General features: G+C 38.9%; 2 protein-coding genes across 5 annotated transcripts in view; both read right to left on the bottom strand.

Annotated features, from left to right (window-relative positions):
- Window positions 1-12,332, bottom strand: part of brwd1 (bromodomain and WD repeat domain containing 1) — a 31,335-nt gene extending 19,003 nt beyond the window's left edge. For all 4 annotated transcript variants that reach the window (XM_028572284.1, XM_028572312.1, XM_028572302.1 and 1 more), the window contains exons 1-16: window positions 12,097-12,332; window positions 11,923-11,981; window positions 11,774-11,803; window positions 11,493-11,552; window positions 10,408-10,558; window positions 10,071-10,169; window positions 8,905-9,065; window positions 8,383-8,604; window positions 7,404-7,504; window positions 4,871-4,941; window positions 4,140-4,240; window positions 3,931-3,971; window positions 3,702-3,803; window positions 1,025-1,178; window positions 764-898; window positions 251-379 (exon numbers count right to left, since the gene is read on the bottom strand). In XM_028572284.1, the coding sequence (XP_028428085.1) occupies window positions 251-379; window positions 764-898; window positions 1,025-1,178; window positions 3,702-3,803; window positions 3,931-3,971; window positions 4,140-4,240; window positions 4,871-4,941; window positions 7,404-7,504; window positions 8,383-8,604; window positions 8,905-9,065; window positions 10,071-10,169; window positions 10,408-10,558; window positions 11,493-11,552; window positions 11,774-11,803; window positions 11,923-11,981; window positions 12,097-12,133 (1,653 nt within the window). In that variant the 5' untranslated portion in view covers window positions 12,134-12,332. The remainder of the gene's footprint in view (window positions 1-250; window positions 380-763; window positions 899-1,024; window positions 1,179-3,701; window positions 3,804-3,930; window positions 3,972-4,139; window positions 4,241-4,870; window positions 4,942-7,403; window positions 7,505-8,382; window positions 8,605-8,904; window positions 9,066-10,070; window positions 10,170-10,407; window positions 10,559-11,492; window positions 11,553-11,773; window positions 11,804-11,922; window positions 11,982-12,096) is intronic.
- Window positions 12,333-14,809: 2,477 nt separating this feature from the next.
- Window positions 14,810-18,063, bottom strand: LOC114553166 (pre-mRNA-splicing factor CWC22 homolog). The gene is made up of 6 exons (XM_028574343.1): window positions 17,867-18,063; window positions 16,745-16,771; window positions 16,209-16,241; window positions 16,060-16,098; window positions 15,815-15,937; window positions 14,810-15,712 (listed from the first exon to the last, which is right to left on the bottom strand). The coding sequence occupies exons 1-6, from the start codon at window positions 17,882-17,884 to the stop codon at window positions 15,641-15,643; spliced, it is 312 nt and encodes a 103-aa protein (XP_028430144.1). The 5' UTR covers window positions 17,885-18,063; the 3' UTR covers window positions 14,810-15,640.
- Between the last annotated feature and the right edge of the window lie 83 nt (window positions 18,064-18,146).

Below are 18,146 nucleotides of genomic sequence, written 5' to 3'. Positions count from 1 at the left end.
AGAGGAAGAGTAAGTTTAAGATATTGCTTCAGCCTGCAGCTTTTGTTAGATTTGTGGGATTATTCACATACTTATTTTTGGATGCCCAACTCAAGGGCTATAACAATTTCTTAATCTGGAAAATGCTATACTGTGTATTTAAAAGGAGTAACAAGTATCCTTAAAATGGCATAACTGTATATTTCCATCTGGCTACAATGATAAATTGTTTGTGTAAAGATTTAAATGTACATGTGAGATTTATACTTGCCTTCTCATACGGCTTGGAACTGCCAAAGCCAAAGATGAGCAGATGGCCATGGGAGTCTGTGCAGGCAAAACGATGGCCATCAGGGGTAAATTTGCAATCGAAAACAGCTCCATGACCCTGGCCCTCAATCTGGATGAGAAACACAAAATCACCCCCAGGTATAGAAACTCGTTAGCTAGGGAGACAAACTTCCTTGCATGATTTTTTTTTCCCTTTCAGATGCTGCAAGGTAGATTTAAAAACAAAAAAAAAAATATATATATATATATATAAAAAATTCTGTTTCATCCTTTTACCCACTTTTTGCAGAGAGAACAAAAAGTACACAATAACTAGGCAGTCAGACTTGTCGAACAGCACACAAATAGATGGAAACTAAATAAGGTGTTGCTTACTGCTGTCTTTGTCATGTTGTGTATTATGGTGTGTCTCTAAATGAGTGTTGTTTTTTCATAATGTTGCAGAACTGTCATGTTTACCATTATTTAAATGCATTGCTAAGTGTCTGTGTACCATATTGAAGTAGTGCTGTGTGTTTGTCCCTCGCAGCAGATCCCATATGAAGACATTCCCATCATGGCCGGCAGACAGGATGATCCTGGGGTCAAAAGGGTGCGGCTCCAGGACAAACACCTCAGCCTCATGGCCCTGAAAACAATGTTCAAGTTAGTCTTTCGTATTAAATTAGTCCATTTGTGGAGGTTAAATTAGGTGGTTGTATATCCACTTTGCTCTATATTTTACTGAGAGAAACACAACATTCTGCATAATTACTTTAAGGATATGTAGCAGCTGTCCTGTGTAGGAGTTCCACACTTTGAGGAGATGGTTGTTAACAGCCGTGATGACTGTATTATCATGGCGATCCCACGCTACCATGGTGACTTTGGGTTTGAAGTAGCTTTCTTCTTCACTCATTGGTTCAACACTGAGAGAGGAAAAACCCATCACATTAAAAAATACACACACTTCATGTAGCACCTCTCAAAATACTCTATGTAATAGTGATACAGTTGATTAATTACTTAATACAAATGACAAATTGGAAGCTTGTATCTGATGCTGTATTTCTAGAAATTAAGTTTTCCACAAATTTCCCCTTTTTTTCCTGTTGCAATATGCATGCTAAATCTCAAATATTGAACAGACTGAGTGCATTTAGTGGGGTCTGAGTGTGACTTCCTCAGCCATATGAACAAACAACTAAACCTATGTGATGCTAATTTAACACACAGTACCAAATTTAATAGATGTACTGAAAATGGTGAAATAACATAGCTGGAAAAACTGTTCTTGTACTTTGATTATTAAATGTAATAAGCCGTAAAAATGCTTTTGGCAGACAAGCCAATTGTAGAAAATGCCAGTGAGGGTCCTTCATAGTTCCTCTCAGGCCAGACATAAGCTCTGAGTGGTACCATTTTTTTGGTGGCTAAAAGTATGGGTAGACTGATATCTACGTTTTTAGATAGGTGATGTACATATACATTCTGTATGTACGGATTATGTATGACTGAGTGAAATAAGGCCTGAATGTTTGGATTTATTCCAAGTTTGAAAATGAACAAACTACACCGAATGCATATATCCCCAAACCGCAGACATTATTTTAACCCTACTCTTTCACCCATGTGCCTTAAATGTAAAACAGAGGTAAAGATAAAGAGATAAAGTACCAACTTTATCTCATTTGGCGCTTTTCCATTACATGGTACCTACTCGCCTCGACTCTACTCTACTCTACTTTTTTGGTTTTCCATTACGAAAAAAAGTACCTGGTACCTGCTAACAGGTACTTTTTTTTAGTACCTGCTCAGTCGAGGTTCCAAGCGAGCTGAGGCGAGCCGAGAAGGTGACGTGAAACCCTGCAGGCTGCTGATTGGTCGGAAAGAAGCGTCACTGATCACTGCATTGCTAGCGAGAGACGGCATTTTTAAATAGTTAATAGCGGTGTTTTTTTGCTGCCGGAGGCTCCACGCAGAGCTTTCTCTGTAGCATACAAGTGGCCTGATGGTTATACTGGTGCGCTGGTATGTGCATGTGTGATGTGTGTGTGTCGAGTCGCCGTATGTGTGTGTGTGGGGGAGCTAGTGAGCGAGGGAGAAGTGAGAGAGTGACGGCGATTATCTCCGCAGCGAATAGAGACTCTAGAGTCATATATATGTGAGAGAAACAAAGCGAGTAGCGACGCTAGAGTCATATATATATGTGACCACGGTGGGAAATCTGGAGCGGTAAACGTTAACTATCTCTTTGATATCATGTTGTTTACGGAGAAGGAGAACCAGGAAATGAGTCGGGGGAAATGCGACGCCACTAAGCCACGCCCACGGCAGTCGCTATGACGACCAGCCACGCTGAGGCGATACTAAAATCTGCAATGGAAAACGGACGCACAGCGAGTCGAGGCGAGTAGAGTCGAGTAGAGTTGAGGCGAGTTGAGCAGGTACCATGTAATGGAAAAACGCCAATTGTCTTTGGTCTTGCCACAAACTACAAAGGTACTGGCTTAATATTTTATCAGAAATGGAACAGATACTAGGCTTGAAGCAGCAGATGGACCCAAAGTCTCTCATTGTAGGCCTCCCAGCCAGATATGTACTGTTGGCAAATAAGAGACTGTACTGTATTGTCACATATGCTGCAAGGAAGAACATTTTACTGCAGTGGATTAGCGAAAAAAAAAAAAACACTGTTAAGGGTTGGCATAAAGTGCTGTTTGGGTTAGTACCACTGGAGTACTTGACATGCATGTTACATTCAAAGTCAAATCAATTCTTCAAAGTTTGGGAGCCATATTTGAATTATTTGGAGCCTGATGTTTCTGCCATCTTGCTACAGGGATTATTGATAAGAGAGTTGATTTCCCATTATTTGTATAACTTTTGGTCGTATGTATGTATGTATGTGTGTATGTATGTATGTATGTATGTATGTATGTATGTATGTATGTATGTATGTATGTATGTATGTATGTATGTATGTAACTGAGCCAATGCTGTTTTTGGTTTATTTGTTTGTAGTGTGTTGGTATGTTGATTTGTTTTCTTCAATGTATTTCATGGTGGATCCTTGGTGTTAAGTGTGATAAAAATATTTAATAAAAAAAAAATGAACAAACTGTCCAGAAAATACTTTGCAACAACAGAGGTCTACACATCTTATCAGACAAAACAATATAAAGCCAGGGTACATGGCTTGCATTCTAATAATACACTTTTAAAAGTAAATTTGGATGGGGGATTAATGTATTGGTAAAAGTCACAGCACTTTGAAGTGGCCAAGGGAACAAATGATCGCTCATAATTTTTTTTTTTTACAGAAATTGAGAATGTTGTTCTTGCATAGCCTGTTGCTCATACAGCATATATCCTCAACGCGCTATTTCTTCTTGAGAGAGACATCAAAAAGGAGTCTACACAAAGAATCCACACTGGTGTACAACTCTTACCCTGGAAGAGTGGCAGACATGTTGAGCAGGATGCACCTCCACTGCTGCCGCAGATGGAGCTTCCAGATTCGTGCTGTTCCATCTCGACTTCCACTCACAAACCTGAGACAGGACAGTACCAAACACCTTTCATCATCACTTTATACACCATTACATTTAATTCAGAATAGCTACTATAAAAAAAAAAAAAAAAAAAAAAAGGTGAGTAAGTACAATGATTCTACCATACCTTTCACCTGAGTGGCAAAATTGGATGCTATCAACTTTGTCCTGGACAGAGGCAGAAATATGGAGAGTAATCATTAGTAAATTGTTTAATTTAATCATGTGAGTGTTTAATATGTTGAACCAGATAATGCAGCTGAAAGTTCATGTCAATATGTTCTCTGTAGATGCAACATGCTGCACATCAGAGTTTACTTTCGAGAAGGTTCTCACCGTGTGCTCATGGAGCTCGGATATCTTTTCTGGACTCCCGCCTCCCAAGTAATATATTCTGATGACATCATCAGTACTTCCTGTTGCTAAGAACATCCCACCTGAAACAAATCAGAAGTTAACTATTATGTCGGTAATAATTATATGCTAGCTAAATGATAATTCTGAGAACTGTATGCTTAAACACATGAAGTAGCATACATACAGGTTTATTTACCACAAACAGTGCGTTTACATGCAGTTTAAAAACCTGATTATATTCGGGTTAAGGCAAAACCAGACCTAGATAACTCCTTTAGTAACCGAGGTATTTGTGCATGTATACACATTAACAGGGGTAAGCTCAGGTTACGTGTCTGTGCATGCTTCATATGTTAAGCTGCACCTCCCCACTCTGCAGTGGTTTTTGACCCAGAAATAGAAGAGAGCAGTTGGAAGCAACAGCGCCAGAAACAGCAACACCACAAGCTTTAAACCTTTAAACCTACTGAGGACTTGGCAAATACTATCAAAGCTGTCCGTGGTCTCCCCGCTTTCAAGTTGTTGTGATTTTGACAAAGGTCAACCGGAAGAAAAAGCCTTATTCCGACCAGTTGTACATTGGCAGAGCGCCACCTACTGAACCGGAGGTAGAGTTACTCCCGTCTTCTTCCAATTCTTCCCCCGTTTACTGCATGCAAACGCACTGAATATTAACATTCAAAATAAGTCTACCTAAAATGACTAATTACCTGGACTGAATGAGGAACACACAGTCTGAACTCCTGGCCTCGGCCGCTCCGTAAATTTGTGTGGCCGATCACTTGAACGATAAAATAGAAAATGTTACTGATTTTATACACAACAAGTGATAGAGTATATTTTACTGACAGGAATAGAGCATTTTCACATGTGAAAAACCCATAATATTTGGTTGGGGGGGGGCTTTACAGATTTAAAGAATTGTCTTGTCCTGACCTTTATAATTAGTGTTTACTTGACAAAAATAGTCAATTAAAGTTTCATCTAACCTAACCGGAATCTGTCATCAGAATGACAGATGTGATTAATAGGCCGGTCTAACATTCTTTTGTCAGATAAGTTTCATCAACATACTCTGATGAAAGCAGATATCATTTAATACTCATTTAGTTCAAGTATCTCTTAACATCTTATTAGTTTCATTGTTTTATACTTTAACCTGGTTGCTTGCTATACAAGTAGATGCTTGTAAATTAAAGTAAAGCAGGCTTTGAATGCAGCTATATTAAGGGGCTATAATATTATAGTAGCCAGTGTTGGAACAGAAAAAAAGACGTTTGCTGTAGGCCTATTGCTAATTTCCATGAAAGGAACTGCCATATCCAAATCCAACTATCATTTATATAACATTACAGTTTTAAACTTTTGTCCTGATCTGCTAGTTTGTTAAATCCACGCCATACATAGATACATAGGTAGGTAGGTAGGTTAGCGTAGCTTCGGACCAAATTCCATAGCCTTACGTGCACCTCTCAAAAAAATTTAACTACACGTCGCGGCGACGCAGACCGCAACAACTCCACTTGGAGTTCACGTGGCTTGGTAGCGTTGCATTTCCTCATTATCTCCTCATTTCCAGGTTCTCCTTTCCATAAACGACAACAAAAGACTGCCGATATGATTTGTAAATACATGGTTGTTGGTCGGCTCAATTGTTGTTGCTGAAAGCCAGTCTGAAATAAACTTCAAACTTCAAACATGAAATCAAGGAGAGGCTTAACTTTTCCTGCTACAGCTTTCCCATCTTGGTCAGAAAGCACAGGGGAGACGCTTTGCTTCTCCCACTATGCCTCCAGAGTTGGTACTCGCTCCGAAGCTAATCCCTGTCACTCTCTCACTCGCACTACCACACACTCCCCAGCATACACACACATGCCTGCCCTGCTACTCTCTTAAAGAGGTACACTAGAACGACGCAGACACCAGCGCACAAGTATAAACTTCAGGCCACTTACGTAGGCTGCGGCATAAGCTCTGGGTAGAGCCTCCGCAGAAGCATAAATCCCCTTTAAGAAAAAGATACAGGAGTGGTGAACACCTAACACCTGCTCTAAGATTACAGGGGTGTCCCAGCACAGTCTCTCCGCTCTGTACAGCAGACACCTGGTCAGAAAGGCCACATCCATCTTGGCTGACCCATCCCACCCCTTGCATCAGGAGTTCCACCTTATGCCCTCTGGGCAGAGGTATAGGGTCCCTGGGCTCAGGAGCTCAAGGCTCCTTTATTCGTAAGGTAATTGCTGCCATTAATTATGAACTAGAGTCCAACTCTTATTGTTGCACTTTGTACATTCTACTACTTGCACCTTTATTTATTTATTTTAAACTCATTGCACTTTGCAAAACTTAATGACTGCGTTGTTTTTGTTTATATGAACAGTACGTTTTTCCCATGCGTTTTTGTTTTTTATGCTGCACCAGAATTGCTCTCTGGGGACAATAAAGATTTATTGAACTGAAAAACCTAAAGTTTATAAGCATGTTAAACTGTATGCTAATAGTCTTGTCAGTTCAACTGATATTTGAACAAAACTATGTTTTGTTCAAATATCAGCAATGTTTAGCCTACAAATCTAGACACACCCTATCACCAGCAAATATAATTTGCAGCCAGGGTCGTCTAGCAGCTCTCCGTTGGCTTGCAAGCTAGAAAAGCCAAACTCTAGCCGGGCCAATCACATCGGCAGTTACGACGGTTCCGCGTGAATTCCCTGCGACTTGAAAACAAAGACGATGGCTGCTGCTGCTGGTGAACAGCGGTCTTTCGAATCGGACTCTGGAAGACTTGGAGTTAAGCTTTTCTTTGAGAAAAGAACGGCACTGAAGTCATTCTTAAAAAAGGAAGATGTGTTCGGAGTTTTGCCGACGGGATATGGCAAAAGTTTTATCTATCAACTAGCTCCGCTACCTTCTTCGTTGCTCTGCCTGGTTGTAGTGCTATCTTATTACGTGCAGAGGGAATTTGAAAGACAACCGTTTATCCCGCCCCTCGGATTGAGCCCTGCCAATGGTGAGTTCCCAGACCCAACACCTGGATGTGGGTCTGGCTTTTTAGGCTAAGCAATGTTAATTTTTCTTTTGAATCCATAATACATTGTTCACTTATAAACACATACAAACATACACATAAAAACATAATAATTAAATATTATTACAAGTATTTATTATTGTAAGTACTATAACTGAATACTTGTAAATGTCAGTCGATTTTAATTTAAATGGTCATTTGCACTCAGCACTCACCTGAAGTTGATGTTGTTGACATCCCACTGCCAGAAGCAGACAGTAGCATCAGTTCCAGTGGACAGCATGTAACGTTTTGAGCCCTTGGCAAACGGTGAGAACTGAAAACACAAGACATTCACAGATAAGGCATCTGAATTACTCAAATTATATAAAAGCCAAGGCATGCCATACAGGTTATAGACAACCAGACCAGAGGATAGACAACAATGCTAACAGTAGGTATAGAAACCATAGTAGGTTTCCATCCACCTAGCATCTTGTGCATATTGCAAAAATGTTTTACAATTAGCTGAGGAAAGTTGTCATAGCGATAAAGAGAAGATGCAATGAAGGCTGATGGAAACTATATTTTTAGTATAAAGCAAGACATGCCAGACCTGCTACCACCTCCTCTTCTTGTTTTATTTAAAGGGAGTGTCAATGCAGCAAAAACATATTCTGCCACCCAATGTTTTAAGCCCCTGGTCCATTACAAAAGTACAGTATATAACATTAATTCATTAAAATAAATTCTGCCATAGGTGGAAGCAGAAAGTGATGCACAATGTACCAAAGTTATAGAAACTCTTAATATTATCCTTTTTGGCCCTTTTAAAAATATTTACACAGCAGATGGAAGCCGATAATGATTTGCTTTGACTTCGCATTTCTTTTAACTTAAAACTTTGCAAACTTCAATGTAAACATATCAAGTAAGATCTACATCCCAGAAAAAAGTAAAGTATTGCATAATGAGGTTGAGTACAATAAAAGTACCTCACAATGGAATTATGAAATCTGGTATGGTCCCAAATACTCAAAATATAAAAAAAGGTATTCACAAATCTTGCTCTTTTGCTTTGATAGCAGTGATATATCTGCTTAATTCTTGCTGAGGTCATTCAGACAATTAGCATGCACAGAGTAAGGGGATGATTCTAATCTCATTAAAATGATGATAAAATACTTTTGCATAATCATGAAGAGATCCATTTACCTGTAAGGAGGTAATAGATCCACTGTGCCCCTGCAGCACAGCCACAGGAGCACAGGTACGAAGGCACCACACACGGATGGTCTTGTCACAGCTTCCTGCGGCAATAAGGGTGTTCTCATAATTAACCGCCAAGTCTGTGATCTCTGCCGAGTGTCCTCGCAACGTCGAATGAAGCCTTCCATCAAATGAAGACCAAATCTTCACCAAACAGTCATCTGAGCCCTAACAACAAAAAAAACAACTTCTACTTTAACATTCTACTTTGGTATACATTAGAAGATGGTGGCTGAGCGCTTGAACACTCTCCTATGACATAAGCAACTTTGATCTGATCAGAACATCAAGTATGCACAGTCAGTCAGCGGAGTGTCAAATGAATTAATGTGCAGCATTCTGTGTTTTCCCACTGTGCTAATCAGTGTTTCAGAAGAGCAAAAGCTAAATTAAAGTCACTCTTATCCCCACACATTAAATAAGGGTTTATTTTTGAGTAGGGGGATATGTTGACAAGTTCCATCTTACTGTGAAGATCCTGAGACCGGTGCGATCAAATGCAATACAGTACACTGCAGACAGATGCCCCAGGATCCGCCTATGCAGCCGCATGCGCTCATAGTTGCTGACAGGATTGATGGAGCTGAAGCGCTGCACTCCTGTCAGCTCTCTCCCTCGATGGACCTTCACTGTTGATAAGATGCCAATTGTCAGAATATAGTGATGAAATCACTGGGCTGCAACAAGACTGGGATAAACAAAAATACAGTGGCTGTGGAATACATTTACTCTAATGTGATCAGGAGTGGAGGGGCATTATCATCATGGGATGAAATTAAATATATAAAAATACAAGAGGCTGATATTCTTGGGCTCAACCAAGCATGTAAATACATTGTCTTCCAATAAATCTTACACATCTAAATAAAGCACCAGACGATAAAGCAAGTACGATGCATCTGGTTTGTATCTGTTGCTATGGGAAACAACAAAATATCAGAGAAATGAGTACACCATCCATAATGTTTTCATCTGCTTTAAGTTCTCACTGCCTCAAAGTGAAGCTCTGCTTGTGCATTTCATGAGGCCTATTTGTAGTACATGTCTTCTAAAAAGGTGGCTTCATCAACAGTTAAAGACAAAAAATCCAAAAGGCCAACATGTGTATTATTTTCCCTAAAGAAAGGTTTACGCCTGTTTGCAATCAATGTTTGCAATCAATGTTTTCTATTTAAATAGAAAACATTGATTGCAAACAGGCGTAACAACAATCTTTGCAGCAGTGTGTAGGAGATAACGCCTCAGCAAAAAGGAATCATTGGAAATCCTGAAGAATCAAGCGAGTAAAGCATTGATAGATGAAATGATGACTTATGATCAATATAATTGTTATGTTTATACCAACTAGCACTGTGATGTAACAGACTTATGGGGACCAATCTGGCTAAGTCATGGCAGCGCACCAAACTGTTATTTGACAACAATAGCCTGACAAAATTTGGACAATCAGGGAAAAGAGGAAAACTGAGTCATTTACAACTAACTTGTCAGCACACATAACATGCAGGGTTGGTGGGGAGAGGCATTTGAAAATGCAATTCCATGCCAAGCACATGGACCAATGTCCAGCATATCCATTTCATTTTTTTGTTTTAAACACACAACAGAGGAATATTGAGTGAGGCCAGGCGTACCTAGGTGTGGAGGTTTCTTGCAGTTAAAAGGCCTCTCTGGTGGTCTGCCCCTGTGAAGGGCTGCATATGACGAAGTATTAAACCGCACATTGTCACAGTCTGAAAAACAAATAGTTCACAGAATGATTCAGCTGATTACCAGTTGCATGTGGGAAGAGGATTGTATCAGTTCCCGCGATGGCACAAACCAAACTATTAAAATGTTTATATAATGTAAAACTCAATATTTATCAGTGCAAGAGGCATGTAGAATTCCCACTACATAGAGAGTATGGAGAAAAAGGCTCATAAATTTCGCCTCACAGAACTACTTAGAGACGCCTTGAAGATTTTGTACCTTTTGTGGTCCTAAGCATTGACTGCTTTCCAGACCCCAGGAGAGAGTGTACACCTGGGACACATGATGGCACTTCTTTGTCAAGAATTGGTCCAATCTGCTTACATATCCGTAGCAAATGGTCTGGTGCAATATGTCTGTTGGCTGTAACCTGTCAGGGCATACAAAGAGAGATTAGTAGTCACACATCACTGAATACAGATCAACAATAGGTTGAATCCACAACAATTTTAATAAACGATTACTTGTAAGTTTAAACAAGATAAGCAATTTGAAGATGTCCCCTTGGGCTGTTAGAACTTGTGATAGACATAATTCAGTTTCTAAAATGTTTTATTAATGATCAACAGATTTATCTACAATAATTGTTGTTAGTTGTCCTAATGTAAATTATTTTTGTAGGATTGTATGTAATGTAGGATTCTGTATCTGGTCAGTCTGGTAAAGTTTGCTTCATATGAAAATTAGCAACCAACACACCACAACATATATGTTGTGTATTTCTTGATTTGAAAACTATGTACATAATGGGTAATTAGACTATATTTATGACAACGTGTGGTCTTTAGTTGTATGTAATATTCCAGGGACTGCAGACTGCCTCAACTGTTTTGTCAGAATACATGTCTGACACCCTCATGTGCTTCTCAACTCATATTCTCAAAGGCGTGGCTTCTTATGTAAAACTTTCTCCTTTTATGGACCAATCACAGCGCAGGTCACAAGCACAATAACGCAAAGACAGCGCATCTCGGTCTCTGATTGGCCGGTGGAGTCGTCTCGACGTAGCAAGAAGCTGAACTACCCACCTTTTCTGCAGTACAACAGTCGGGGCTAAATAATATTAAACCCTCTAACCAAATATAGTTTTCTGACCGACCACATAGTTCACTCTGACAAATGAAGTCAGTGGGAACAACTTGTGACCTTATAAATCATCCCAACTAAAGAAAATCCAATAGTAGTCTAGCAGGGGAAAGAACAAAGACCGTAAACAAGAACAGAGCATGGACACAGAGTCCCCCTGTCACGGGACAATAACAACCGCCGACAATGAACCAAACAGATATTAAGTTAAATCTCACCACATCTTCATATGTTCTCGGGTGCTCGTTTCCCAGCCAATCCAATCTCCCGGGTAAGAGCTGTCGAAAACAGAGTTTGGTAAAGCGGAGTCACCACAGAAAACAGCAGCAGGAACACATTGAGCTAGCTAGTAAATAAAGCCGGGTGATGTCAAACGAGTGAGGCGTACAGAGGTAATAAAAAGTCGACTGAGTGAGACAAGTTTTATGCCAAGACTCAGGCAAAACAGACGGATAGCAGCTAGCAGTTAACAAGCAGCAGAGGCAGCAGGGATACACACCTGATATTCCTCTAGTTCGCTCGCCAGGACCTGCAGTGGATCAAAAGAGTCGATTCAGATTAGATTGCCTCTATCAACTCTATTATAAACTAGCTAGTCAACTGTTCAGAAATACTACACATTGTACCAGTCAAAGCACGCCAGCTCACCTCAGCGGCTCTCCGACATGGACCCGTTGTTAGAAAACGAGAAATCAAGTAATAGAGCTCTGAAATTGAACAGTGAGGCAGTAAACCGTGAGAAAAGCAGTTGGGATATCAATTAGCACGAGTGATATCGTTGTAAATTAAGCTATTAATTGTGGGTTTACTTCTGCGGCTTACCCGACTCAAGGAGCGAAATGTTCCGATGTTTGGCCATTGAATCGGTCGTGATTTGGAGAGGTGAAACAAATGTTAGGCTAACTTTATGACTACAGAGAATAGGATATATTTATTTAATTTCGGTTACACAGCTCTGACCCCCTCCACGGTTGCTCCCGCTTTCTATTCAGCCTGTTTGCAGTCGCCATTGGAAGGATGAGGCCCTAGCGATACGACTTACTTCCGCCACAGCGGAGTAACACAGGAAAAAGGGGGTGGGGAGGAGCACTCTCAACAAAAGACTAAAGTGTTCGTTAGCCTGTTGGTTAGCAACATTTGCATTATTTGATGGAAGTATTGGTACGATTTCCAAATCCACGTGTAAAAAATAAAATAATTATAATAATAAATGTATTTTTCAAATTACACACAAGACAGTAATCAAAAAGCCGCCCCTTTTTTCCGACCAAGGTCGTGAGTTCTGCACATGACGTCATATGTAATAGTTGCCAATTTCTTGATTGATACATTTGCTTTATCAATTTTGTAAAATTATTAAACCAGTCCTCAGGGGGGAAGGCACAATCATATGTGACTTAATTTTTTCGTAGTACTCAGAGATGAGTTTATAGTTCCCAAGTCCTCGTTTTGGCATTGGTTGAATGTAAGTACATTTACACTAGTACAATTTTGCGGTACTTGTACTTAACTTGAGTATTTCCATTTTACTTTATACTTCTACTCCACTACATTTATTTGATAGCTTTAGTTACTAAGTATTCTGCCGATTCAGATTATTAATACAACTTATAGTCAACTAATAAATAATTGTGAAATGAAATAAAGTAATGTACACAATAATGTATCAATAATTATAATCCACTAATATACTATTTATTATTCTGTAATGGGCCATAAGTACTTTACATTTAACTTTTTCTTGTAGTAGAGTACATGGTACTGCGTTATTGCTACTTTTACTCAAGAAAAAGATGAATACTTGAATACTTCTACCACTGGTTTTTGGTATGTTTTATCTTGGTATTCATATATTATTTATTGAACATCCTAGGTTAGGAGAGCGGTTCCCAAGCTGGGAGGTCAACTGAAAAAAGTAGGCAACTGCTGTTATTTGATTTTTGGTAATTTCATTACTTGCTTATTTGTTTGGGAATTTGCAGCACTAAAGGATAATATCAACTGGTTTCCTGTGTAATCTTGTGGCCCTGTCTTGTAGAGGGGTCCTGTGTCACTGTGCTAACATGGTGCACAAGTTTCATCAAATTACCACAAACTGACATACAGAACGTACAGGGCTAGTTAGCATTCCAGTATAATAGTAGCTTACTGGTTTCTGATTGATGGAAACTGAGGCAACAGAAGCTCAACAGCAAAATTTTGCTTCAGGGTCTTTAAACAGGTTCAAAACACTAAATATATTGTTTATAGTCAATATGTGTGAAATAACAACAGAGTGAAAACATTGTAATTTAATATATGTGTATTAATATATATATATATATATATATATATATATATATATATAAATAAATATATTGATGCACAAGGTTTCCCTTTGAGGATGTTTCCCCTGACTATGTAGCCTTAATATTTTAAAAGATCATATTTTCTTCTGTTCTACACATTTTTATTGTGTATTACTGCAATTTCATTCCAAATTATAGGCACAGTCCCTGCATTAAAAATAAAATGGTATGGTCAACATGCAAGATTGAATCCTGGATTACCAACTGGGAAAAAAACAGACAACTTCCCCAGGGGACCAGTTCCCCAGCTTCACTGTGCAGCAAGTGTTGCTCGTAATTAAATGTAACTTTGGTGATATGAGAAAATGCTCTGTATCAACTGATACGGAGCTTTGCGGTGGGCCCTGCTTTATTACCCGATCTTGAAGCCCCGTGTCAGTGTCTACTTTTAGGACTTTCACAAATTCCACTGATTTAATGCTTACAGTACATGAGGCATACTCTTAAGGGTAAGTTTTTTAAATCAAATTAACACACAACAAACCTAGGACCAGATAGCATTCCAGCAACAACAAAAATGCTGTGCACAATATACAGTCTATCAGTCTGCACATTTATGGGGCCCTAAACACATTAATCCAGCCATGTTATTGATGCTGTACAAAGTGTCATATGGGACAAACTTTCCCCAAAATATTTGGGTAAAATGATGTTATGAACTTAAAAATTCAGTATTTTGTATATTGTCCAGAATAACTGTGTGACAATATGCATTTAGCACCTTATTCTGGACACTTAGCAAAATAGTTAATTTATACTTTAATCCTACAAGGAAAATTACAAAGTTTTCACTGTTAGAATACACATTACCCACACACCTGAAATAAAATAAAGCAATTGTTTTCAATTTTGCTCAGCTTAGTTTTACCTAAAAGTAATGCTGTATTTATATTAACGTATATGATGTTATTATGATTGGGCATTTACCAAATGTCCTATTATGGGGTTGTCTGATTTTATATATATATATATATATATATATATATATATATATACACACACACACATACACACACAGTAAATTGATATAAAATGAAACAGTCACACATTTTCTGTGCTTTCTACCAAATATCTACTTCTCACTGAAGTAGTTAAACATAATTCAAGTAAAGCATTTAAAACCGGGACTTTTAATTCAAATCACTGGAAGATGTAAATCAATACAAAAATTGATGAGAAACAGACACTTCAGAGAAATTCCCACTTTAATTGGCATTTACCATTCATAACTTTTTTTCCTTTTCTTTTTTTTAAAAAAAAAAAATATGAAGAAACTGTACATTGGTAGAGAAATCCCCAAACCCGAATGGATATTTCCACAAATATGTGGCATATACATTTTGTTGACTGAGGTGAAAATACAGTAATCCTTAAAGGATAAACCATGACAAGTATGATAAGCTATGTAATGCATTTGTTTTAAGCACAACAGAGTATGAATTAGTCTAACCATCCTCGAATGTACCATCATTGACAGCATAAAAAACCCCAACCAAGTCCAGTACTAGTGAACATGATTCAAGTGAACATTGTGAACCAGACTTCTTAGCATAGATCCCAGCTCTCAAACTTTCAATCATCCTGTTCCCTATTAAACACACAGTATACGATGTATTAAATTCCAAACAGTACAGGTTACAAAATCCCTCAAGACGCCTCGGGAATGTTTCAGGTAAACTCTCCCAGAGTTGAACATCAAATTCCTGATATAGGCATGACTTCATGTCATGCAGAAATCTACAACCTACATGAAAAAAAAATGCCAGCGAGACAAGAGAAAAAACAAGTACAATGAGAGACACCCCCCCCTCCCCAAAAAAAACATCACAATAACCGAGAAGCTGAAAAAAGAAACTGAATGGAATTTATAGTATTAAAAAAAAAAAAAAAATGCATTTCTGCAACAGCGTGCCTAAAAACATTACTGTCTTATGAAAATAGTAGATAAAAATATTATCTGCATTGTACAAGAATCAAGGTACAGAGAGCCCTGACAAGTGAGTCTAGGGATGTCACTACTACTCTGCTTCTTTATCTTCCTCCTCAGCCTTGTCCTCCTTTTCCTCAGCTTCATCTGCTGCTGCAGCCTCCTGAAGGATGGAGAAAACATGCTTTACCATTTTGGTTCTCTTTGAATACTGCTACAGTGCAAATTTCACATGGCAAGAGTTAAAGAGATGAGCTTCTAATACCTTCTCAGCTTTTGCTTCCCCGTTTTCTGCAGAAACCTCTTCTTTCTCAACCTCAGGTTCTTCTTTCTTCTTCTCCTCTGCCTTGGCAGGCTGTTTGGCTACCTTTTTGGTCTTGGGAGGTGCCTACCATGTAAAAAACAAACCAAGTTGCACTGTTTAATGCCTGCAATATAGAATAAAGCAGTGCATTTTAAAATAGATACAGTGGTCTTGTCCATTAATGACACTAGATTTCTCCTTTTTACCTTTGTCTTCTCTGGCTGTGCTTCTGGCTGTGTCTCCTTCTGCAATGCACACATGCATAATACAATTATGTGCCATATTACGCTAACAAAACATGCATATTAATAGAATATGCACAGATGAAACTATGTCATGTCTTTGCAGAACTTACGTTTTCCAACCGCCGTGACTTTCTCCTTATAGGCTATAAAAGAATTTTAAAAAAAAGTTAACAATCATAAGATGTTAGTTCAGTCATTTGATACGGAATCATAGGGGGTGAAGGTGAAACACTGCATTGTGAGATTTTTTAGCATGGTGTTTATGCTATGGACATGAATTTTTGAGGGCATCACCTACAGTAAACATTTTAACTAGAACCAGGGTGCTCAAATAAAAAATGTAAGTAGCAATTAAGAGACCACTTTGGGTTGCATATTAACCAGCGCCTCCTAGAGGCAGTGCAGCACCACAACCCAATGGACCGACTAGGTGTAGATAACATTTAAACCAATTAATTGACACTTTCCCTAGAACTTCAGTTTCTTAGATGCAGGATTAAAACTGGGCTGCACTATATTACGTAAAAGGTAATCCTGCATCAATCAAGACCTCCTCTTTGTCTTGACAGATAGTGGAACAAAATGTTCATTTGGGTACAAGCTGGGGTGCCAAGATCCGTTTGTGAGTTAATACTTTAATACTAACCTCTGTGCTGTCATCTGCACCAGTAGACTATAAAAAAAAAAGAGAAAGAAAGAAATTAAAAAAACAGCAACAACCATTCATGAATGAGCTAAAGTGGGTGTGTAACGCAAAGGGGGGATGGGCATCACTCCCTCCCCTTAAGTCACAAAGAAATTATGCAACCTTAAAGTGGGGAGGGGAATCTAACACGTTTCCAAGTTAAATAGAATTAGCCAGTTCTAGTTTATTCCCGCCAAACACTGTTGTGCATCTGCATCCTTCACGAGACAGCCATGTTTTTGTTGAGTAAGCATGGTGCTGTAGCTACTGGGAAAAGAGAAGCGGGAAGAGTTTAGTGGGGTTCCTCCACACGCGCTACCAATACAATACAGTGAATCCGCTTTATGTTCCCAAAATGACTAACCCTCAGAATTGTTCTAGGATGTCTCCACGTGAAAATACATACCGGCTTCAGTTAAAACAACCAGATGTGTCGTTGTCTTTGAGGATTTATCATCTGCCATGACGCTCCTAAAGAAAAGACCTCAAGGGTGACGCGCAACAGCTTTAAAGTACGCAGGGGTCAAAAAAATAGTGCGGGCTGCAAATACGAGTATAATTCGACATTTACGAAGTGCAAATATCTGCCTAAATAGTAACGCATCAAACCCACGATAATTTCAAAATGTCCAGAGGCAATTACGCAAGACATTTCCTTGAAATAGCAACCTGTACATCAACGGTGGTTACACCCCTTTGTTTGATCTCAGCACACCGAGAAGGCAAACGATCATTAAACCACGACCATATACATTTTAGCAACCAAGTAACCAAATAGTCGCTTTAGAGAAGAACATGGATTTTTGTAAACGTGGTCGATGAAAAAGCAAATTGAACTGTACTAAGTAAAAAGGCGCCACTTCCCTGTATCAACATGGTAGACACGACAGACGTGAGCACAGCAAAGGTTGACTTCATGCATGCACATGGACACACTGTAGCAAGTATTTAGAACGTTACATTATAGCGCATGCAGTGTAAAAAAAAAAAATACATCGTAACGAAATAGAGCATTTAACAAATGATAATCAATATAGCCTACATGGATTCATATTTCACATACTGCACATATTTTTAACTTACTTTAGTTTTCCTTCCCATTGTTGCTACGCTTGTACGATAGAGATAAAAGAATAACGCAGCGTTTCACAGTTTACGAAATAAAATGTGGGTCAGACGTAGAATACACCTCAGCTTACACCTCCAGTTCCAGAGCGTCTGTAACTTAACATTAACGTTCGACCACTACTAGAACCAGCTCAAACCGGATTGGATGCCCCTCTCTGTATATTTTATCCCTTTATCCTACCAACCTAGCAGGGAAAGTAATCCCCCGCCCCTTGCTTCCAGTGATTGGCTTTCA

This window comes from Perca flavescens, chromosome 3 (genome assembly GCF_004354835.1).
Source record: "Perca flavescens isolate YP-PL-M2 chromosome 3, PFLA_1.0, whole genome shotgun sequence".
Classification (NCBI taxonomy): domain Eukaryota; kingdom Metazoa; phylum Chordata; class Actinopteri; order Perciformes; family Percidae; genus Perca; species Perca flavescens.
Note: the sequence above shows the minus strand (reverse complement) of the source record. Positions and strands in the feature narration are given on the sequence as shown.

Bases quoted from the DNA above. Each gene is read 5' to 3' on its own strand.
- LOC114553166 (XM_028574343.1), bottom strand. The intron at 15,938-16,059 runs GTAAAAAGGAGA...TTTACATGGTAG, and splicing joins CACAGCCAGAGAAGACAAAG to GCACCTCCCAAGACCAAAAA. The intron at 15,713-15,814 runs GTATTAGAAGCT...TCCATCCTTCAG, and splicing joins GGGAAGCAAAAGCTGAGAAG to GAGGCTGCAGCAGCAGATGA.